This window comes from Aotus nancymaae, unplaced genomic scaffold, assembly GCF_030222135.1.
Source record: "Aotus nancymaae isolate 86718 unplaced genomic scaffold, 86718_ANA_hifiasm-v0.15.2.pri h1tg000092l, whole genome shotgun sequence".
Classification (NCBI taxonomy): Eukaryota; Metazoa; Chordata; class Mammalia; order Primates; family Aotidae; genus Aotus; species Aotus nancymaae.
The window spans coordinates 10,947,495-10,972,917 of NW_026988507.1; the positions used below are offsets into that span (position 1 = coordinate 10,947,495).

The 25,423-nt window shown below is 38.5% G+C and overlaps 1 protein-coding gene across 10 annotated transcripts in view; it reads right to left on the reverse strand.

Moving 5' to 3' along the window:
- Positions 1–25,423, reverse strand: part of LOC105710149 (low-density lipoprotein receptor-related protein 6-like) — a 123,342-nt gene that overhangs the window by 66,394 nt on the left and 31,525 nt on the right. For 9 of the 10 annotated variants that reach the window (XR_010339958.1, XR_010339960.1, XR_010339959.1 and 6 more), the window contains 4 exons: positions 13,410–13,606; positions 10,324–10,455; positions 7,390–7,786; positions 4,855–4,901 (listed from right to left, as the gene is read on the reverse strand). Coding sequence is in view for 7 of the 10 variants with exons in the window: in XM_064369861.1 (XP_064225931.1) it covers positions 4,862–4,901; positions 7,390–7,786; positions 10,324–10,455; positions 13,410–13,606 (766 nt within the window). In the remaining 3 variants the exon portion in view is untranslated. Of the gene's footprint in view, positions 1–4,391; positions 4,695–4,854; positions 4,902–7,389; positions 7,787–10,323; positions 10,456–13,409; positions 13,607–25,423 lie in introns of those variants that run through there. The other variant, XM_064369859.1, reaches the window with a different exon arrangement.

Below are 25,423 nucleotides of genomic sequence, written 5' to 3' on the forward strand. Positions count from 1 at the left end.
GCTAGGAAGCAGATCACTGGGGATGGCCTTGGGTATATTAAGTGAGTTTTGGAGTCAGGGTCACCAAAGTGTGCCTATCACAATTGAACACAATGATTCAGAAGCAGGCTAGAGAATGAAGAGCAGGAGAGGAAACTGGATTGATCAATTGCTCTGAACTCTAGTTACAATAGATGTGGGATGTGAATTACCTTCCTAGAGAACTGCCTCCTTGAAGCCTGACATCCTCTCTCTCACTTCCAGAGCACCGGGCCCAGGGGAGATGTGGATTTTAAGCACAAAGTTTATTCCAATGCTAATGGCAGACAGACACCAGGAAGGAGGAGAGGAGCCATTTGTGCAGATCATCTAGAAGAACCTGGACTGTCCTAGAAAGAGCTCAATAGAGTGATAACGCTGTCCTCCTAGGGGTGGAGGGGTGGGGAATTATTCCTACATTTATTTCAAATAGTTTGGAAATTGTTTTACTTTTGAAAACTTGCTGTTCCTGTAGAGTTTTTGATGAGAATTTTGCTGTTATATATACAGAAATATTATTTTCTGTTTTTAAGAAAGAATTGTTTATCCTAAATCTTTTATTAAATTGTTTTATCTATTATGATATGTGTTCCTGAAGCGAGCACTCTTTATCTATGATACTTACATGATAATCTATTATATTTATAGCTATGTGGTAGTTCTGGAAACAGTGCTCACACCTATAATCCAGCACTTCTGTAGGTTATGGAGGGAGGATCACTTGAGGCCAGGGGTTTAAGACCAGCCTGGGCAACATAGCATCTACATCTATTTTTTTCTTAATATTTTTTTAAAAATTAGAAAAGAAAGCTAATCCCAAGTTAGAGTTTTGTTTTATTTTGGTTTGTAGAGACAGTCTCACTCTCTTGCCCAGGGTCGGGTACATTGGTGTGATCGCAGCTTACTGCAACCTCTGCCTCCCAGGTTCAAGTGATTACCCTGCTTCAGCCTCCCTGGTAGCTGGGACTATCACCCACCATCTGTATGCCTGACTAATTTTTGTAAATATTACAGACAGGGTTTCACCACGTTGGCCAGACTGGTCTCGAACTTCAGACATTAAGTGATCCGTCTACCTCGACCTCCCAAAGTGCTGGGATTAGAGGCATGAGCCACCGTGCCCGGCTGACTTCCAGAGCTTTAGTAACAGAGATGTGGTTGAAGAAGAAAAGGAAGCCATGGTCTGTAGACAGCAGGAGCTTCATGAAAAGAGGCCAGTGAAGGGCAGGACGTGAAGTTCTCTACCTACAGGAAACCAGCCCAAAGCCTCCCACAGGGAGTTCAGCACAGAGGGCCAGGAAAATCTGCATGAACCCGAGCCCTGAACCTAACACAGGACAAGGCCTTCACTGTTTCTGCAGACTCACAAGATGCAATCTCTGTGGTCCATGCCCATGGGGCGATCTGGAATAAAGGGGACCTCACGCCTGTAATCCCAGCACTTTGGGAGTCTGAGCAGGGCCAATCACCTGAGGTTGGGAGTTTGAGACCAGCCTGACCAACGTGGAGAGACCCAATCTCTACTAAAAATATAAAATAAGCCGGGCATGGTGGCACATGCCTGTCAACCCAGCTACTTGGGAGGCTTAGGCAGAAGAATCCCTAGAATCCGGGAGGCGGAGGTTGCCATGAACCACGATTGAGCCATTGGACTCCAGCCTGGGCAACAAGAGCAAAATTCAGTCTCAAAAAAAAAAGGGAGGCTTCTAAATGCAAATAACATGGAATCGAATGTGCAACAGAAATACTGGCACTGATTTGGGCTGTGGAAAGGCCTAAACGGTTTACTGTAGTCCATTGCCAAGGTCATCAGTGGGGTGACTCTGAAACAGTAAATTTCAGAAGCCATGGCCAAGATAGCTGCACAGGTGGGGAAGTCCTCCAAATGTCTCTGCTTCCTTCAGTAGCTCTTTATAAAATAAGCCGAGGTACTCCACTGAGGAATGTTTTTTCTTTCTTTTTTATTTTTTCAGACAAAGTTTCACTCTTGTTTCCCAGGCTGAAGTGGGATGGGGTAATCTCAGCTCACTGTAACGGCTGCCTCCCAGGTTCAAGGGATTCTCCTGCCTCGAACTCTCAAGTAGCTGGGATTACAGGCACCTGCCACTACACCCGGATAATTTTTTGGATTTTTAGTAAAGATGGGTGTCATCATGTTGGCCAGGCTGGTCTTGAACTCATGACCTCAAGTGATCCACCTACCTCAGTCTCCCAAAGTGCTGGGATTATAGGTGTGAGCCACTGCACCTGCCCCTGCCTGGGGGATTTTAAAAGCCACTGTAGATAGATATCACCTGAGTTCCATGAGGTGGCCCCTAAATAGAAGAGGCAGGATATGAGTGCCTGCAAATGTGAACTGGGTTATTGTAAAAGACGTCCATGACTCCTTACACTATGGGAAGGAGGTAGGACACATCTTGTTCATTGGCATTAGAAGGACCCCATGATGAAAGGAGACAATATAATAGATAAAGCAGCTGACCACTGTGTCTATCATCAGAATATCAATGTTCCAACCAGATCTCTCATACCTCTTTTTTTTTGAGACAGGGTCTCTCTCTCTCTCCCCACCGCCCCCAGGCTGGAATGCAGTGGTGCCATCTCGGCTCACAGCAAATTCCACCTCCTGGGCTTAAGTGATTCTCCTGTCTTAGCCTCCTGAATAGCTGGGATTACAGGCACATGCCACCACACCCATCTAATTTTTGTACTTTAATAGAGACGAGGTTTTACCATGTTGGCCAGGCTGGTATTGAACTCCTGACCTCAAATGATCTACCCATCCTGGCCTCTCAAAGTGCTAGGATTAAAGGCATGAGCCACTGTCTCCAGCCCCTCCCATATCTCTTTTGGCCAAGGCAGTACAATTGAGAAGAACCATGCCAGGGAATACTGGCAAATGGACTTCAATGTGATGCCTGTGGCTCCTGGAGGATTTCCATACCTCCTGGTGCTTACTGATACCATCACCAGTTACACAGGTGCTTTTCCAGGCCAGACTGAAAAAGCAGTAGATCACTGATCAACCTTACTCTTTACTAGCAGAACACTGAGGGGTATGTGCGGTCACCAATACCTCCCATTGCACTTGGAGAAACACCTCCCGGGAAATAGAGGTTCATATAAAGGAAATATTCAAACAAGCAGAACGGCTGCATTCCTTCAACCAGAAGCCTCCGTTCCTCTTTTTTCACACTGCAATAAAGAACTACATGAAACTGGGTAATTTATGAAGAATAGAGATTTGATCGACTCACAGTTCTGGGGGCTGTATAGGAAGCGTGGCCGGGGAAGCCTCAGGAAACCTCAGGCAAAGGGGAAGCAGGCACGTCTTGCCATGGTGGAGCAGGAGAGAGAGTGAAGGGGGAGGGGTCACACACTTTTAACCAGATCCCATGAGCACTCACTCACTATCACAAGAACAGCAAGGGGGAAGTCAGCCCCCATAAGCCAATCACCTCCCACCAGGTTTCTCCCTCAATACTGGAAATTACAATTTCATATGAGATTGGGGTGGGGACACAGAGACAAACCATATCAAGGGTGGTTCATCCACTGAGATTAATTTACTTATTTAGAGATGCGGTCTCGCTCTGTCGCCCATGCTGGAGTGCAGTGGTGCAATCTCAGCTCTCTGCAACCTCTGCCTCCCAGATTCAAGCAATTGTCCTGCCTCAGCCTCCTGAGTAGCTAGGAGTATAGCACATGCCACCACCATGCCTGGCTAATTTTTGTACTTTTAGTAGAAACGGGGCTTCATCATGTTTGCCAAGGTGGTCTGGAACTCCTGAGCTCAGGTGATCTGGCTGCCTCGGCCTCCCAAAGTGCTGGGATTACAGGCATGAGCCACCACGTCCAGCCAACCACTGAGATCACCTGGTTTCTTTCTCTGCTGGGGCCCCTAGTGGCCACTGTTCTCCTGTTACTTTACTTTTCTTTCTTTCTTTCTTTCTTTTTTTTGAAACAGTGATTTGCTCTTGTTGCCCAGTCTGGAGTGCAATGGCGTGATCTCGGCTCACTGCGACCTCCACCTTCCGGGCTCAAGCCATTCCTCCTGCCTCAGCCTCCTGAGTAACTGGGATTACAGACATGCGCCACTATGCCCAGTTAATTTTAAATTTTTAGTAGAGTCAAGGTTTCACCATGTTGGCCGGGCTGGTCTCAAACTCCTGACCTCATGTGATCCACCCACCTCGGCCTCCCAAAGTGCTGGGATTACAGGCATGAGCCACCACGCCCAGCCTGTATGGTATTCAATAAAGAAAATTAATACCCACCACATACACTTATCACTAAGATTTTTCTTTTGATGTGTTGATATTTCCTCAATTTTCCTATACTCTCTTCCTAAAAACTGAAGCTTCAGGCAGGAGGTAAGCTAATCTGTCTTGAAAGATGAAAAAGGGGGAAGGAAATAACATGCATTTCTAATCCATGACCCCATACAGTCTGTAAAAAGGAGCAGGGAGGGGAGATCTTACTGGATGGCTGCCACACAGAAAACAGACAAAATAGAGTAGTCATATTATAAGAGCTCGCAAGGGATTTAATCAGAGAACTAGCTGTACTCTGGGAAAACAACAAAGCCTTTTCAGCTTTCTCTGCTGCTCCTTTCCCTGTGGTATCTGAGTCTCGCTGGACTGATGTTCCCTCTGAAGGTCATCTCTGTGTCTAGGCTGGAAGCCAAGCATGAAGCAAATTGTAGCAAAGACCTATTGGCTTTGTTAAGTGGCCAGAATGCCCTCCCTGACTCAAAACAAAGCCCAACTTTTCACGTGATGTCATCTACTTTATCCTCAGCAACCACAACCAAGAACCCTAAGATGCAGCACTTACTTTTCATTCATTTCAAGACACCATATTTCCAGCTCCATGGAATCTCCCTGTAGATAGGACAAATTTAAAATATTTGTTTTAAAAATTATTTTTAATTTCAAAGCATTATAGTCAATATAAAAATATTAAAAGTTATAGATAAGCAAAAAGAAAAAAATGGATATAAACTTATAATCAAACCAGCCTCTTCTCTAAATAAAAGTGCAATCACAGTCTATATACTATTTTGATCACTTGCTTTTTCTTAATAAACATGTCATGGAATTTTCTTTATAATTAAAAATTCTAAATAATTTATAACGGTTCCACAGTATTCCACTACATGATTATCATTTTATCCAACTAGTCTTCCTATTCTTGGACATAAATGTTGTTTCTTTATTCTTTCTTTGTACCTTTATCTCAGTGTGAACATAAAGGTTGTTTCTAATTTTCATTACTACAAACATTGTGATAAACAGCCTTGAGACTAAAACTTCCCACACAACCTCAATTAATTTCTTTGAGCAAATGTTCAGAATTAGAATTGCTAGGCTGGGCATGGTGGCTCATGCCTGTAATCCCAGCACTTTGGGAGGCTGAGGCAGGTGGATCACGAGGTCAGGAGATCAAGGCCATCCTGGCCAACATGGTGAAACCCCATCTCTACTAAAATACAAAAAATTAGCAGGGTGTGGTGGTGTGCGCCTTCAGTCCCAGCTACTCGGGAGGGTAAGGCAGGGGAATCACTTGAACCCAGGAGACAGAGGTTGCAGTGAGCCAAGACCATGCTACTACACTCCAGTCTGGCGTCAGAGCAAGACTCCGCCTCAAAAAAAAAAAAAAAGAATTGCTGGGTCTAAGAGTGAGTGTCCTCTTAATACATGCTTTTAAGATTTTCATATGCATTTCCAAACTGCCCTTCAGAAAGGCAAACACATTTCAAATGAGGGAAAGAGTGTTTCCCTCCAATTCTATGAGGAATATTTTTAGGTGACACCTAAAGTTTAGGAAAGCTTGTTACCTTAACAAGTTCTTTAGCTAAAAATCTTTTAGGGCTGGGCATGGTGGCTCACACCTGTAATTCCCCCACTTTGGGAGGCCGAGGCAGGTGGATCACCTGAGGTCAGGAGTTTGAGACCAGCCTGACTAACATGATGAAACCCAGTCTTTACGAAAAATACAGAAAGTAGCCAGGTGTGGGGGTGGGTGCCTCTAATCCTAGCTATTAGGGAGGCTGAGGTGAGAGAATCTCTTGAACCCAGGAGGTGGAGGTTGTAATGAGGCAAGATCATGCCACTGCATTCCAGCCTGGGTAACAGAGTGAGACATTGTCTCAAAGAATAAAAATTTCAGCTGTCTGATACTTTAGCTAAACTGTTCACCTCTCCATAGATGCTATTCTAAACAGACATAGCCCAGTGGCCAGGAAAGAAAAAGAAATGACTCAAACCAGAATCCCTCAAACTTGTAACACTCCTGTGTGTCACTTGGTGAGAAAGACAGTCACATATCTATGAACATAAGTAACCTTCCTATTAATCAGTTGGGAGAGAGCTATTTTGTTAGGGTTAAGAGTAAGCCTGAGTTAGTTTTTGGAAGAGAGAACTGACTTTTACTTGTTCTAGATCAAATTTAAATATGCATCCTTCATATACATACCCTTCCTATCACACTGTCACTTTTTGTTTGTTTTTGAGACAGGTCTCACTCTCACCCAGGCTGGAGTGCAGTGGCACCATCTTGGCTCACTGCAACCACTGCCTCCTGGGTTCAAGCACCCTGCCTCAGCCTCCTGAGTAGCTGGGATTGCAGGTGCCTGCCACCACACCCGGCTAATTTTTTTTTCTTTTTTTTTTTTTTTTGTAATAGAGATGGGGTTCAACATGTTGGCCAGGCTGGTCTTGAACTCCTGACCTCAGGTGATCTGCCTGCCTCAGCCTCCCAAAGTGCTGGGATTACAAGTGTGAGCCACCGTGCCCAGCACACTGTCACTTTTAAACAGTATGATAAATTTAAATTTCCCCCCAAAACCTAAAGGATAACTAGATACTGGGAAGTACCTGAGTTGATGTGGTCTCTCTAGGACCATCAGAACAGTTTATCATCTGATTTTCCAAGGAATTTTTTTTTTTGGGGGGGACTCATCATCGATCTATCATCTGATTTTATACGTGCTTGGGAGATAAGAGTTTTTCAAGGGATTTATTTTACACTCCCTATGAATAACTAAGGAAAACTTTATAGTATAAACTGGCAATTCAAGAAGCAGTTTCTTTGTTGTATAAACTGGCAATTCAACAAAGAAGCATTTTATTTGGTCGAAGGGTTTCCATGGAATATACACTGATATCATTCATTCAATACAATTCTTGAAAGCATACTACAGGCCATCCCAGGCACTAACCTGGGTCCTGAGGACACAGAGGATTATTCATTTACACTCTGCCTCAAGTAGAAACCAATATATATGTCATGTTAATTTAGTCAGTGTTTTTAGGAACCTGTGAAAAACTGAAACATCACACAGAATTTACTATCAGTAGAGCTTCTTACCCAACCATGGGATCTAACACAATAGCCCGGGGTTCTTCTAAGTCCTCTGAAATCAAGATCTTCCTCATGGTCCCATTGAGCCTTGTCACTTCTATTCGATCAGTGCCAGTGTCTGTCCAATAAAGATTTCGTGCAATCCAGTCCACAGCAACACCATCAGGATGGGCAATTTGGGCAGTGACCACAAACTGACTGCCAGATCCACCTAAGAATGAACGGCGTATGGCCCTCACTTCATCATCAGTCCAGTAGATGTAGCCTTCCACAGGATCGTAATCTATGGCAATGGCATGACGGATGTCTTCTAACTGCAGAACAATGTCTGTAAAATCTGGTGTATCCAAAGAAATGCGTCTCAAGTCTGTCCTTCGAGCTAAAAGCAGTAATTCAGTGGCACCTAGAACAACAAAGCGAACTGAAAAACACTTTGAAACCCAGAGGTAAAATTTATCCACTCTAAAGAATCAACTGAAAAATAAATATAAAATATATATTAATTATATAAGTTAACATAAAAGGATATGAGCTCTCTTTAGAGTGGAAATGGAAGGTAATACAGTGAAATAGGGAGAGCCTACTCTGAGGGCAAGCTGTTTAACAACTGAGTCTTCAAATCAAGTTGTGTCACACTCTATGGTTCCAATGATTCTACAGCTTCTGGAATTAATCCAGCTATTTAAAAGTACAATGAATAATGACTATGTAATGACTAAGTAGCTGAGTACTAAAGGAGAAAGAGATGTAGGATACAGAGTCTTTGTTCAAGAAGCATTTTTTTAAAAAAGATATAAAAATCTAGGACAAGAATCTTTGTGGTTGATAGGAATGTTCTAAAATTGGATTGTGGTGATAACTGCATAAGTCTGTAAATTACTTAAAAAAAATCACTGAATTTTACACTTAAAAAAATGGATGGATTTTATATGGTATGTAAGTTACATCTCAATAAAGCTGTCTTAACAAAGAGAAATACAAGGCAATACCTCACAAAATTGAGGACAAAGCAAGCTATGGAGAAGTAAACAGCAGCAATGGAGGGAAGAAACCAGATAAACATAACACAGTGGTTAACAGTAAGAGTTGTAGATCCAATATAATCTGATTCAAGTGGCTACACAAACTTTGGGAAAATATCTAATCCCTCTAGGCTTAGTTTTCTCATCTATACCTCAAAAGGTTGCTGTAAGGATTAAAGGAGATAAATACATAACTCAGGAAGGTACTGAACATGTAAGCACTCAAGAAACATTAATACTTACTAATAGTATTAAAACAATAAAGCACTGAATTTTAAATTAGGTTTATTTATGAAATGTTTTAAGCCCAAGCCCCAAATATTAAACCACGTAACTGAAAATGAGGGTATTGAGCTCAATCTTTTTTCATTTTAAATATTCAAGTAAACCACCAGCAAAAAATTATCTAACTATAAGAAGCTGTTATAATAAAAGACAGTAAGCAAACTGACAGCTGAAAGAGCAAGAAAAGATTCCCAGCTAAACGAATGAGTCCAAAACAAAATACTGGCATATAAGCTTCAAGCGTCAATCTAGAATTACAAGTTAAAAAACTGAGAAAAGGAGTGAAGCCTTTCAATATCGGCTTTTTCACTCTAGAGCTAATTATAAACGAATTCCAACTTGGAGAAAATACAGCCCAAATGCGATAGCAGGAACCAAGCAGGAATAACTTTGCACAATTCACTGCCCCAGCTAACAACCAAAAGGCGCCAGCCCAGAACTTCACAAAGAAGTCATAGAGCTGTTAATTTGAGCAAGGTGATCAAAACAGAACAGTTAAACTTGAGGCTATTTACATGTCAAATGCACATATGAAATTCAAAACTGGTTAAACATGTACACTTGCACTGCTGTGAGGGAGTAGATAGACCATTATTGCTAAAATAAATCCTCTGTTTTAAAGTCAGGCTACATTTTTAAAGTAAAAAGCAACATTACAAAAACCTTTTGTTTTCAACTGAAACCAAATTGTTGTCTGCCATGGAAACCATTTGACAGGAGTCAGCCAGCTTCACCTTTTACTATGAGGATAATTTATCAATGCCAAGTCATAACAAATATCCTGTACACAGACTCGATTCCATCTCTCTGACTCCCTGGCCGCCTTGCCAGGGACTCTAACACACTCCAAAGTACAGGCTTTTGCTTTTCAGGTTAGATAAAGAAGCCATGGTTAAATATAACAATTTTCTTACCAGGTCTTGCTGGTTGCTAGAAAACAAGATGGTGATCCATAGAGTTGAGAATGAATAACATTCTCATTAAGAAGAAAAACAGAAGAACTGGTGTTCTTCCAAACCAGAAGTCCCTCGAAATGTCCTAAATCAGTATACTTTCTCTAACATGCCCTCTCTCTATAGGGAATTAAGAGTAAGGAGAAGAGGCAAAGTGTGTTTCTTGAGTATAAAAAGAAGTTGTTTAAAACAGTACAATATGTATTTTTTTCCTTCTTCTCAAAGCATCTCTGTTGTTAAAAAGCAATTTAAAATATCCTTAAATCATTTGTTATAAAATGTATCTCATATTCTTTGTAGCTAAAAGTTTAATAAACATATTTCCTTTCACAAATGTTCTTTATTTATAAATGCTACCTGTTAAAAATATATTCTTTATGAGAAGTAATACTCATTTCCATAGTTATCAACTGTGGTATAGATTACTATGAGATTTGATAGAAAAGATAGGGCACGTAATTTTTTTCAAAAATGTTACTTACAACACTAAAATAATGTATAAGATAGCATTCAAATGATGTCATAGAACAAAACACTCCTATAACCATGTGTGAAGATTGTGAGATTAAGTGACTGGTCTCCCAAAGCACTATAACCTAGAGAGCCAATTATAGAAAAAACAATATCATGAGGAATTCCAATAGTTCTAAAACTTTTCATTTTAGATAATATCTTCTTACCATCTTTGCAAGTTTTTCCATTCTCCAGGAGTTTGACCCCAGTGGGGCAAGCACACTGATAAAAAGGCTTGACTGGAGACATCAAACACAAATGGGAACAACCACCATTGTCAATTGCACATGGATTTGTAGCTGTCAAATATAAATCACACTGATTAATACCAATGATTGCTAAGTACACAAAGGTTAACAACCACAACATGAACAACTGTGATAAGCCAAAATTATTACCAAATGTCATTCAGGTGCTTAATTACCAAACCATCTGCAAGGAAAGGAAATAATCAGTGTAAATTTACTAAGTATTTTGTATCCCAAGAAGAATATAAAAGAAGTAAAGCAGGAGATCCCTGCCCTAAAAGAGTCCATTAAACAAAATTAACAACAACAAAACAGAAAAACTAAAACAAATACAAATAAAAAAAACTAAGTCTATTTTACACATTATAGACAACAAGTATAGAGTCAAATGGGAAAAAAAAACCCTGAGGTTTAAAGAATTGAAGAACTTTGTGGAGGATATAGCACAGGAGCCTTTAAGGATAGGAAGGATAGGTAAGAGGACATTTCAAGTGTGGTAAAACTATCTGAATAAAACCTTGGGGGCTATAAATGAGTTAAGATAATAAGATCAACAGTATAACTGCAGGTTAAGGTTTCTATTGACTAATAGAAACTAAAGCTGAATGAGAACAAAGAATGGGAACAGACTGAGGTGAAGGACATCCAGAGTCAAGAAAAGTAATTATGTTAACAAGTCATGCTTTGGGAAGATTAACATAGAAGGGATAAGCAGAAAAGTGGGGAAATAAAAAGCAGAGAAAACTAATTAGCAAACTTTAGAAATTATGAAAAGGGACATGTCCAAACAACACTCATAGAAAAAAAATCAACATAAGATGGAGACCAATGGAACATGAAAGATAAAAGTAATCAATATGAAAGACAACTGTAAATTCTCAAATTAGTAAAACATAAAGGACCAACAGTGTCATTTAAAAAGAAAAACAGGAGGCCAGGCACGGTGTCTTGTGACTATAATCCCAGCACTTTGGGAGGGTGAGGTGGATGGATAACTTGAGTCCAGGAGCTTGAGACCAGCCTGAGCAACATGGCGAGATCCTGCTTCTATAAAAAGTACTAAAATTAGGCCAGGTGCAGTGGCTCATGCCTATTTGGGAGGCCAAGGCGGACAGATCACCTGAGGTCCGGGTATCAACACCAGCCTGACCAACATGGAGAAACCTCGTCTCTACTAAAAATACAAAAAACTAGACAGGCGTGGTGGCACATGCCTGTAATCCCAGCTACTCAGGAGGCTGAGGCAGGAGAATTGCCTGAACCCAGGAGGCGGAGGTTGCAGTGAGCCGAGATCGCACATTGCACTCCAGCCTGGGTAACAAGAGTGAAACTCCATCTCAAAAAACAAAACAAAACAAAACAAAACAAAACAAAACACCTAAAATTAGCCAGGTATGGTGGTGGCAGCATAAGCCTATAGTCCCAGCTACTTGGGAGGCTGAGGTGGGAAGATTGTTTGAGCCTGGAAGTTTGAGGCTGCAGTTAGCTGTAATCACGTCAACACACAATGGAGCAAGAATCCATCTCAAAAAAAACAAACAAACAAAAAACGGGGAAAATTCTCTTTTGAGTGTTATGAAGAATAAAAAAATTCATACGAGAGACTGAATGTTTTCTTTTGTACAGAACAGTAACACATACATTTAAAAACATTTTTATGGGCTCACGATCATCAGATTCCAACATAACACTTTCAATATTTGATTATCTCCACCTAAATGAAAAGAGCTAATATAAAGCAACACATGGTACAAACGCTCTTTATTTTTGGCTATGGAATAAAATCTGAAATACACTCAGACACATGCCAGACATTTATTTACACACAAGTGCCAAACCCTTAACATTCTCATATTCCTTTTAAACCTAATTCCAGTCCTCTCTTACAAGTTGTCAGCAGTCACAGTCCAAGTCATTGTAAAGGCTGACCAAAAATAGAACCAAAACTAAGGAAAACAAGGTGGGAGGGCTACACAGAAAAGTTTAAGCACGTGTTTTATTTAGCAAGCTGAGGTACTTATATTCAAATAAATTCTAGATTAACAGAGTTTTCATTTAAAAAGAAGAGGGTTTTCTTTTCCCTGAGATAGAATTTCATTCTTGTTGCCCAGGCTCAAGTGCAATGGCACGATCTCGGCTCACTGCAACCTCTGCCTCCTGGGTTCAAACAATTCTCCAGCCTCAGCCTCCCAAGTAGCTGGGATTACAAGCATGTGCCACCACACCCAGCTAATATTTTTGATATTTTAGTAAAGACGAAGTTGCACCATGTTGGGCAGGCTGGTCTCAAACTCCTGACCTCAAGTGATCCACCAGCCTCAGCCTCCCAAAGTGCTGAGATTACAGGTGTGAGCCACTGCGCCTGGCCCAAGAGTTTGTTTTTTAAACACAGTCACATGAACACACTCAACCACATACTGAAAGAAATAACAGAAATAAGAAATTCATTTGTGCATAAGCCCAACATATAAGCTATCTCAATTTTTAAATTATCTTTCTCCTCTCCACCTCTATAACTGCGGACCCAAAAAAAGTGCTGAGGGGGTCTGCGGTGACAGGCTACAAATGGCCTACGCCATTGTCTAATCTGAATTATATTTTTACATTTTCCTTTTATTATTGAGACAGAGTCTCACTCTGTTGCCAAGGTTGGAGTGCAGTGGCACAATGTCGCGTCACTGCAATCTCCACTTCCTGGGTTCAAGTGATTCTCCTGCCTTAGCCTCCCCTCCCAAGTAGCTGGGACTACAGGTACATACCACCACACCCTGCTAACTTTTTTAGTAGAGTCAGGGTTTCGCCATGTTGGCCAGGCTTGCCTCAAACTCCTGGCCTCATGTGATCTGCCTGCTTTGGCCTCCCAAAGTGCTGGGATTTTAACTCTTTTTTGTTCCCACCAACTACCTTTGGATATGCCCTCCCTCCTCCTGATCCTCACTAAAGCCAGACATCAGAGTCCTACAAAGCTGTTCCAAATTGCAATTTAAAAATCAAGGATCACTTACCATTTGGCTGCCTCTGTTGGCTGAAGACATGTATATCCATGGGAGAGAAGATGTTAGAATGGATTTCATGCAGACCCTCACCAGTATACTTGTTGCAAGCCAAAATGGAGTGTGTGTTCCAGTCAATCCAGTACAATGTGTCCTCAAATAACGTCAAGGCAAAAGGATGTGGAAGGGAACCTTTAACCACTGCCTGCCTATTAACACAAAGAAAAATTCAAACTTATTTCTAAATTTTCTTCTTCTATCATAATGTCACCTCTCTCACTAAAATGATCTTAGTCCACATTAACACATACAAATCTTGAGTAACACATACCTTTAGGTCAAATACACCTATAAAAAATAATTCACATGATGAATTCATATGTGTTTTTTAAGGTGTCCAAAAACCCCAAACAAGTACTTCGAAATGGCCCCTAACTTGGCAGCAGGCTCAAGTTCAGTACAAGATACCCGGCAGAGAGACAGCACTGCTTTTTCATTGTCTGCACTGCTGTCAAATCCCACTCTTCAACTACCATCTCTGGACTCAAAGCTTCCATCCTTTCACTTAATTCATGCAATCAGACCGAGAAGGGTAAGTAATGAGAAAAATCACAGGGGTTACAGTTGGCACTGAAGTAGATTTATATCAGCAATAGGTTGTTTCTCGTCTTGATATGGAAGGAAACAAAGAATCTGAGCCCGTTTTGTCCATCACTTCTTATGGTTTTGATAACTGAGAATGAAACATAAACATGAGGCCAAAATGGCATGCAGGTAGCACTCTCCCTGCAAACCCCAGTATAGCTCCAGCAAATAATCATCTTAGCTGGCTTTTCACTATATTCAGGCAGCCAAAAAGAAGTCCTGCCACTGACAGAATATGTTCAGGAGATAAAGCACAATCAACATTTTCACAAGCAATACATACTGTTTAAAAGCAAAAGTAGACAGTCTGGTTAGTACCTAAGGCACAGAACTTTGTAGAGTATCAGAGAGTTACAGAATAAGCAAATGCTCTGGAATAATGAACAAATCATGATTTGAGTCAAATTTAATATTCAAGAAAATACATGCTTTGATCTTTTCATAAATCCAAGTTTTCCAGTAGCCCACCCAGGAGGCAGAGATGGGCAGAGGAGGAGGAAGGGCAAGAAAAATGAAGGGAAAGGGGAAAGGAAAACATAAGCTACTGAAGAGAAATTAAAAGTATCATATGTCTTAAGGAAGATGATTCAATTTTCAGGCCCTTGAAGTTAACTGATGATTTCTATTATCTAACAGACTACCAGTATATTAAATCAAAAGCAATTAAGATCATTTTTATGTGCAAGCAGAATTAGCATCTGTGATTGCCCATGGAACGGTCTTAGTCTAAAGGATTATAAATTCAGGCAAGATACCTGCACTGCCAACCCATATCACTAGTTTTCTCATTTTCCTTAATCCTCTCTTCCCTGAGTAAAAAGACTACTATTCTCTCTCATTTCCCAGAGAGAACTGCCACAATGCCTACTCCTGAAGTTCTTTCTTCCCCTTTTTAAATGGACAGTTTCATTAAGTTTACTAAAGAGACTATATTCTTTACAGGGTGACAGCACAGTTCACATTCAATTTTAAACAGACCTGTATATTTCACACTAAAGTCTTCTAAAATTCATGGTAAGACACAGAAAGAGAACTGAGGAAGCTGCCAGAAAAAGTCAAGTAACACAAATGAAAAATAAAGAGTAGTTAAAATTAAGTTACTTGGCACTTCAACTATCTTAAAAAACTGCTTTGAAAAACTCGAGGGGAAAAAAGCCTTAAAACAGTTGTTAGTATATCATTAAATGAAAAGTTAAAATTCACTCTACTGAACTAAATAGGAAAATAAACATATGGAAAAGGCAAAATTCCCAAAAGCTATATTCATTTTATATATTAATTGAGGGCATAAAATTAGAAATCAGAGATGAGCTTAAATCCCCACTTGACACTTACTACTGAAACCATTTCTGCAAGTTTTATTTCTTCATCTGTTAATGGAAGGTAATAATTCATTCTCACTGAGTCACTGTGAAGATTAAATAACATATGCAAAAGCCATTTGGCACTATGCTTGGTACTTAACACTTTCATTAATGATTCCTCAATTTTAAGACAGGCATTTTTAATATTTCAACATTTCTGATATAAGGGTAACATTTTACAATGTGAATATTTCATGTGGTAGTTTTTAAAATCAGTTAAGTTTTTAAAATCAATGGTTTATTAAGATCAGTAAATACTATAGTAACTTTTTTTTTTTGAGACCGAGTCTTGCTCTTGTCTCCCTGGCTGGAGTGCAGCGGCACAATTCTGGCTCACTATAACTTCTGCCTCCTGGTTCAAGCGATTCTCCTGTCTCAGCCTTAGCTAGGATTATAGGCGTGTGTCACCACACCCAGCTAATTTTGTATTTTCAGTAGAGATGGGGTTTTACCATGTTGGCCAGGCTAGTCTTGAACTCCTGACCTCAGGTGATCTGCCTGCCTTGGCCTCCCAAAGTGCTGGGATTTCAGATGTGAGTCACCGCACCTGGCCCTAACATTAAATTTAAATGTCACTTTATTTTCACAGCCTTTCTTAATTTCCTCCCACCACAAGCCAAGTTTCTGTATGTTCTTGTAACAGTTAGTAAACTGTTTTATAACTCTTTACCTATCCAACAACTCCATAACAGCCTTTTTTGAGAGTAGAACTCTAGCTTATTTATATACCGATGATCTCACACAATGGTATGTGCACAAATTAGATACACTTACTAAATACTCCGTGGATGCTTGATAAAATGTTTTTAAGAAAATATGTAATTAACAGAGCTGAACAAAAGGCAGAACTAAGAACACTATCGTGCAAGGGTGATATAATGATTTGTCCAACCAAGGAGTCGTTTCATGATTTGTTCTTTAAAATAGACATAACCATACATAGTCTTCCACTTTCTTCTCTCTAGCTGAGATTACCAAGTAAGCCTACCTCCTGATCCCCTTCTGGAAACACAAGTTACTTCAAGGAGGAGTTGATCATGGCTGCTAAGAACCAAAATGGCAGGTAAGCTCCAAGCCCAGTTCCTCAATAGTAGGTCACAACAATAACAGGAACTAAAAAGTGAATCTCCACACTGGAAACCACAGGAAAGAAACCAAGACTTCCTGCAACCTCACTGATGTTTTCATATAGTGCTTGCAATCTCTGAACATCATCGCCTGCCTATGTCTGTCACATTCTGCAACTTACTGATAAAGCTCACCCCTGCCAATACCTCCTAAGTACCTCTTGGTAGCTCTTTTAGATTCTTTGAACTTTGCAAGGTGGTTCTTTTAAACTCTGCACCAACTGGACTTATCCTTATAAAACACCTGCATGCTCTCATTCACTTTTTGTTTCTGGACCTCCTCCCAGATAGTCATCTTCTGCCCCTCTCTCAGAACCGCCCACTTGTGTGAATAATAAATCTTTCTTTAATCAACCACATGACTGCTGTCACAACTTCTGACATCTGAACTTAACCTTGGAAGGAAGCTTCCTTTCACCACAGTGAGTTTGTAATAGTATCTAAGAAGATAATGTCAGCAGTGATGACAAGGCTTTTGAAAAATCTCCACAAATCCTCCACATAAATACAGAAAACACCTTTGTAATGAATCCCAAACCCCAAAGACAACATTTACAACAAAGCTAGGTAAAACCCAGGATACAAATTGTACAGAAAACTTCCAACAGTCATTAAGATATGACTGATATTGGCACCTCTGCAGGATATGAGAAGGAAACAATAGGACATCTGCAGGACAGAACACACAAAACAGACAACACTGGGAAGCTCAGTAAACCAACCTGAGAACAGCAACCAGCTATGGGCTCTGGCCACTTCAAGATAAATGAGTACAATGAATTCATGGTCAGGCACTGAAAGATCTAGCACTATGCTTTAACTTATTGTGAACTCTCAAAATTGACCTTCCTGGGCTCCCTTCCAGACAAAGCCCCATAATGAAGAGAAATCACTGGGAGCAGACTGAAAAGTGTGCATGACTGGTATTGGAGAAACAATGGAAAAATAAGGTACAGAAAAAGCAGAAGGAAAGTGGGAGAGCAAGGAAATCCCAGAAAGCTAGCTGCCATAGACATGCACATAGACACGAGAGTTCTGTAAAACTTATGATGAACTCTGCCTGCTTTTGTATATTCAAGCAAAACGGTTTCACCTGAAAATAAGAAAACAAAGTACTAAGGTCAAATCCCATTCAAGTTATATTAAAAATAAGAAGAGGATAAAATGAAGCATAACATTCCTACAGACAATAAAAGTATACCAGGGCCAGTCGCGGTGGCTCACGCCTATAATCCCAGTACTTTGGGAGGCTGAGGAGAGCAGATCACGAGGTCAGAAATTCGAGGCCACATGGTAAAACCCTGTTTCTACAAAAGATACACAAAATTAGCCAGATGTGGTGGCGTGCGCCTGTAGTCCCAGCTACTCGGAGGCTTAGGCAGGACAATCACTTGAACCAGGGAGGCAGAGGTTGCAGTAAGCCAAGATCATGCCATTCCACTCCAGCCTGGTTGACAAGGAGAGACTCTGTCTCAATTAAAAAAAAAAAAAAGTATGCCAGAAAGATATGGAACTAGAACAAATTAAATTGATAACATTTCAAAACAGCCAGTCTTTAAAATAAGATACTAGTCATAAATGAAGAACACAAATTAGAATCAGACACCTCAGAAGTGAGGTGATAGAACTTGATGAAAGAATGAGAAATAAAAAAAATACATCATTTCAGAAATGAAGTCTAAGAAATACTATAAGAATGAATAAACATAATACATAAAGAAAAAGAAATAGTGAAAAGGAAGAAATATTACAGAATAAAAAAAGATTTTTTAAAAATAAAATATTTGAAGGACAAAGGACAAGGGAGAGAAGGGAACTACACTAGAACAAGGAAATAACTCCAAATGGCAACTTGAACCCTTAGGAAAAAATGAATACTAGAAACAACAAATATATAGGTTAATAAAAAAAGACTTTATAAATAATATTTTCTTTTTCCTTTAACCTTTATAACAGATGTTAAGATTGTATAAAGCAATACTTATAACCCTGTATTAGACATAATAGAAATGTAATATAAACGACAATAATAACACAAAAGATAAAAGAGAGAATAGAGATATACTTAATGTACTTTACATAATTAATGTTACCACAAAGTAGATTTTGACAAAAAGCATGTTGCAATTCCTAAAATAATTACCTTTAAAACCCCAAAAATATAGTTTAAAATTATCAACCAAGGAATCAAAATGACACACCAGAAAATATCTATTATCCAAAAGGACAAAGGAACAAAGATGACATAAGAAAATTTTAAAACAGAAAAGTCAGATATAAGCCTAACCATATCATTAATTATATTCAATACGAATAAACCAACCAATCAAAAGGCAAAGGCTGTTAGATTGAATAAAACAAAGATTATACTAAATGCTGTCTATAAAAAAACACACTTTACATTTAAAGATACAAATAGGCTGAAAAGAAAAGGTTACAGTAAACAGTAACCATAAGAGAGCTGGAACAGCTCTAGCAGACAAAATAGATTTTAAGTATAAAATGGCAATTAGAGATACAGAGGTAGGTTTTATGAGAAAGAGTCATCACGAAGATACAATTAGAATATTGATACCTAAAAACAGAGCACCAGAACAAATGAGGCAAAACCTGACAGAAACGAAGGGAAAAACAGACAGTTCAACAATATAGTTAGTTGGAGAGCTCAACACCCTATTCTCACTGAAGAACTAGATAGAAAATTATCAAGGATATAGAAAATTTGAACATTATTAACCAACTTAACCTACCATCTATAGAACATTCCATCTAACAACAGAATACACAATCTTTTCATGTACATGTGGAACTTTCTCCAGGACAGCACATGCTAGGAGACGGAATTAATCTTAAAAGACTGAACACATACAAAACATACTACTATCCGACCATAATGAAATTCATCAAGAAATCAAAAGAAGAAAATTTGGGAAGTCAAATTATATTCTAAATTTTTGAAATTCTTTTTCAGTTTCTTCTAAATCAGCATTGGGTCAAGGAAGAAATCACAAGAAAAGTTTTTAAATATTTTGAGCTAAAAGAAAATGAAAATACAAAATACGGAAATGTATAGAATGCTAATGCCTATATTAGAGAGAGATCACAAATCAATTATTTAAGATTTAACCTTAAAAAATGGGAAGAAGAGCAAACTAAATCCAAAGCAAGCATAAGGAAGAAAATAAAAACATTAGGGTAAAAAAGAAAAAACAAAGGGCAATTAAACAGAAAACAGAAAAACAATAAAGGGGAAAAAACAATAAAACCAAAAGCTGGTTGTTCTTTGAAAAGATCCATAAAACTGACAACCCTTTAGTGCTAGACTGACCAAGAAAAAAAGATACACATTGTGAAACCTGTGAATAAAATGATTAATGAAAGAGAAACACTGCCTTACAGAAATTAAATAAAAGGATTATTAGGAGATACCATTAACAACTTTATGCCAACAAATTAGACAAATTTATGAAACAAAAATATTTCTGGGAAAAAAATCCAAACTACTAAAACTGACTCAAGAACAAACAGAAAATCTGAAGAGCTCTACAACAAATAAATAAATTGAACGTGTAATTTAGTATCTTCACAAAAAGAAATCCCCATGCCCAGATGGCTTCGATGGTGAATTCTACCCAATATTTGTAGGAAAAATTGTATCAATTGTTCACACACTCTTCCAGAAAATAAAGGAAAAAGAAATAACTCCCAACTCTTTCTATGAGGCTGACATTATGCTAATCTCAACACCAAATAAACACAAGAAAAACAAACGATGGATCAATATCCTTCACTATTACAGACATAAAAATCCTCAACAGAGTATTGGTGAACCAAATCTAACATTTCAAAGAGGTATAAACCATGTCCAAGTAGAACTTACCCCAGAAATGCAAGATTGATTTAACAACTGAAAACCAATTAGTGAAATTCATCATGTTCACAAAATAAAGAATAAACCTGTATAATCATTTCCATAGATGCAGAAGCAGCACTGGACAAAATCCAGTAATTATTCATGGTAAAACCTGTCCATGAACTAGGTATAGAAAGGAACTTCCTCAACCCGATAAAATCCCTTTATTAAAAAAAACCTACAGGTAATATCATGCTCAAGACTATAATCTTTTTATAATAAAATAAAGCCAATTCAGAGAAAAGAAACATATAGCTTAACGAGTTACTATAGGGCAAACACTCTTGTAACCATGAATTCACCCAGATGACTTCAAAAGGCCCTTCATAAACCTTGTCCTAATCCCTCCCTCTCCACAGAAGTAACAATTATTCTGACTTTCTATTAGTCACTTTCTTGCCTTTACAGTTTTATTGCTTTTTGTAAGTATGCATCCATAGAAAAATAGTTTAGTCTTAAGCATCATTTTCATTTGCTATTTCTTTTAAAGTCTCTTTTTAAAAAAATTTAACTGGTACATAAATAACTACACATTATTTGTGGGGTACACAGTGATGCTGCAATACATATAAGGTACAGTGATCAGATCAGGATAATCAGCATATCCATAATCTCAAACATTTAACATTTCTGCATTGGAAACATTCAGCATCCTCTGTGAAATATATAATGTTTTATCTGTTAATTACAGGCATCCTACAGTGGTACAGAACACTCAAACTTTTTCTAACTGTAATTTTGTATTTTTTAGCAAATCTCTTGTTATCTCCTCCTTCCCCCTACTATTTCCAGCCTCTAGTATCCTCTACTCTTTATTTTTGTTAAGATCAACATTTAGCTTCCACATGAGTGAGAACATGCATGGTTTAATTTTCTGTTCCTGGGCTTATTTCACTTAAGAATATTCTCCAGGTCTATCCATATTACCGGGAATTACAGGATTTCATTCTTTTTATGACTGAATAGTAGTCCATTGTGTATATATACCCACATTTTCTTTATCCATTCATATGTTGTTGGACACCTAGGCTGATCCCACAACTTGGCTATTGTGAATAGTGCTGCAATAAACATAGGGGTGCAGATGTCTTGACACACTGATTTCCTTTCTTTTGGATAAATGCCCAGTAGTGGGACTGCTGGAGCATATGGCAGTTCTATTTGTAGTTTTTTGAGGAAGTTTCATCTATTCTCCGTAGTGGCTGTACTAGTTTATTCTCCCACCAAAAGTATATGAGTTTCCTTTTCTGTGTGTTCTTGACAGTACTATTTTTTGTCTTTTTGGTAATAGCCATATCCTAACTGGGGTGAGATGATACTTCACGGTGAATTTAATTTGCATTTCCTGGATGATTTGTGATGTTGAGCATTTTTTCATATGTTTGTGGCCATTTATTTATATGCCTTCTTTCGACAATGTCTATTCAGATCATTTCCCCAATTTTAATTGAATCATTTGTTTTTTTTGCGGTTAAGCTGTTTGCTTTCCTTGTATATTCTGGATATTAATCCCCCCGTCAGATAAGTAATTTGCAAATATTTTCTCTCATTCTGTAGGTTGTCTTTTCACTCTGTTGTTTCCTTTGCTTTTTAGTTTGATATAATTCATCTGTTTGTTTGTTTTGGCTTTTGTTGTCTGCATTTTTGAGGTCTTATTCATAAAATCTTTTCTCAGACCAATGTCCTGAAGCATTTCCCCTATGGTTTCCTCTAGTAGTTTTATAGCTTCAAGTCCTACATTTAGGTCTTTGATCCATTCTGAGTTGATTTTTGTGAGGTGGGTATCTAGTTACGTTCTTCCACATGTGGAAATCCAGTTTCCCCAGCATCATTTATTGAAAAAACTATTCTTTCCCCAATCTATGTTCTTGGTTGGCACTTTTGTCAAAAATCAATTGGCTATAAATACATGGATTAATTTCTGGGTTTTCTATTCTGTTCCATTCGTCTATGTTTCCGTTTTTATGCCAGCACCATGCTGTTTTGGTTACTACAACTTTGTGGTATATTCTGAAGTCTGTTGTCAGCATGACGCCTCCAGCTTTGTTCTTTTTTGTTTAGGATTGCTTTGGCTATTTAGTGTCTTTTATGGTCTCATACAAAGTTTAGGATTTTTTTTTTCTATTTCTGTGCAGAATGTCATCAGTATTTTGATAGGAACTCCACTGAATCTGTAGGTTGCTTTGGGTAGTATGATTATTTTACAATAATAATTATTCCAACTCATGAGCATGAAATGTTTTTGCATTTGTGCATATCTTCTTCCACTTCTTTCATCAGTGTTTTGTAGTTTTCTCTGAAGAGGTCTTTCACCTCCTTGGTTAAATTTATTCCTTAGTATATTATTAATTTTTTGTAGCTGTTTTAAATGAGATGGGCTTCTTAATTTCTTTTTCAGCTAGTTTGTTGTTTGTGTATAGAAATGCTACTTTTTGTGTTGATTTTGTATCCTGCAACTTTACCAAATTTGTTGATCAGTTCTAAGTTTTTTGTTTTTTTTGGTAGAGTGTTCAAGTCTCTTTTCCTGCCTGTCTTTTCCTTACAATCTCTCTGTTGCAGTATCTAAGATATTTCATTTATATGTCCAGATCTGCTGATGTACTCTCATGGTGAAGTTCAATGTTTCTCTGCCCTCTGTATTTCCTACAAATGGCCAGCTGATAGGCTTGACCAGACTCATGTTGAATTGATCTCTTTGACAAAATAGTAGGTGGTAATGTGTTCTTACATCAGAAGGAAAATAATGTCTGTTCTTTTTCTTCTTGTGATATTAGTAGCCATCGATGCTCACCATCTAGATCCATTCGTTCACCAAAGTTATAAAATGGTGGTATTGCAATTCTGTTATTTCTTTTTCACTTAATTGAAATAGCTTTTCTATATCTACTATTTTGTTAACCAGGGTACATTCATATAGGAAAAGCAGGATAAATTGCTTCTTTCTTGTATTTATCAATATTCAAAGTAATAAATTGGTTCCCATCATGCTCTAATCTAAGAGTAACAGATTCCTTTCTAAAATATCATTATGAACTCAAGAATTTAAACACATTTCGCAGGTTTCTACCAATCTCTGGCCAGTGGGAATTCTGCAGTTATTTCTCCAGTCTCTCTGAAATGACCCTAAATAGTCTTTAACAGCCTCCTTACTATCTGGTATGACAATGTTCCAGCTCATCATGTACATTTCTTGCCCAAACCTAGAATCAGCGATTTTGCCAGAAAGGCTTGGTTTCTTTTAAGGTGGAATGGTTTTCCCAACAATCTGGGTGCTACAGAAGTTCACTGCACACAGTATTATAAATGTTCAATTGGTACCCAAATGGGCATTTCTGATCTAATCCTCTTCAGTGCTCACAGTCAGGAAACAAACACACACAGTTGGGTACATACATTTTTGAAAGATAAAATACCTAATAAGCACATATTAGTAAGTAACTTTCAATTAAAATATGAAATTATCAGTTTTATTTAACCTCTACATTATTACATTTGTACTTCCTTTCTTGCAAACAAAGAATCTACCATATGCAGGAGCAATATAACATGTCCTAATACTCACTTACTTGATACAACAATATAAAGTCTCAGAATAACAATATTAATTATAACCACACCAATGTAGTTACTGTAAGAATTAAATTTCTAGCTAGGCATGGTAGCTCATACCTGTAATCCCAACACTTTGGCAGACCGAGGCAGGTGGATCATTTGAGTCCAAGAGTTCAAGACCAGCTGGGCAACATGGTGAAACCCCATCTCTACTAAAAATACAAAATATTAGTCAGGTGTGGTGCTGTGCACCTCTAGTCCCAGCTACTTGGGAGACTGAAGTGGAAGGATAGCTTGAGCCCAAGAGGCAAAGAGGCAGAGGTTTCAGTGAACAGATTCTGCCACTTCCTCAGAATTCAAGCAATTCTCCTCCCCCAGCCTTCCGAGTGGCTGGGATTATTGGCGCCTACCACCACACCTAGCTAATTATTGTATTTTTAGTAGAGACAGGGTTTCACCATGTTTGCCAGGTTGGTCTCAAACTCCTAACTTCAGGTGATCTGCCCACGTCGGCCTCCCAAAGTGCTGGGATTATAGGAGTGAGACATTGTGCCCAGTCACAAATCTCCTTTTAAGAAACTTTTCCTATAGTTGTTCATAGCTGTTCTACTCCCTTGCTTTTCTTTTTAGAGTCTTATTATCTGTATGTTGTTTCTTCTTTGCTTATCTTCAATATTTGTCATTTTCTCTCAAATCTGTCTTTCTGTATTTCTTTTTGGTCTTCAAATATTTTCCTCCTTTCAACCTCTATTTAAAGGCCTTTTGGTTTATTCAACTTTGTGTCCCTTCTAGTTTTCTTTTCAAAAAAAATCACTTTTGAAGTGATTTTTTTTCTTTTAATTCCTTCTTGAGTTCTATCATTACAGTTCTGATTTTTTTTTTTTTTTTGAGACGGAGTTTTGCTCTTGTCGCCTAGGCTGGAGTGCAATGGTGCATCTTGGCTCACTGCAACCTCCACCTCCCGGATTCAAGTGATTCTACTGCCTCAGCATCCTTAGTAGCTAGGATTACAGGTGCGCACCACCACACCCAGCAAATTTTTGTATTTTTAGTAGAGACGGGGTTTCACCATGTTGGCCAGCCTGGTCTCGAACTCCTGACCTCAGGTGATCCTCCTGCCTCAGCCTCCCAAAGTTATGGGATTACAGGCATGAGTCATTTCTGAATTTTTCTAATCTTATGTTGTTCTTTCACATGCAGTATTGTTTTTTTCAATGACTTCTGACTCATTTATTCATTTGAAATTTCAAGAAAAAATTTATTAGAGATCTGAAAAACAATTCCTAAAAGACTGACTTTTCCAGAAAACTAGCTATACAATGTATTGCATCTGTCATGTCAAAATGTGCACTAGACACAAATATAAAAACCATGCAACAAGCCACCATTCTTTGACAAATTGAACAAAGATAAAATGCCTAAGGA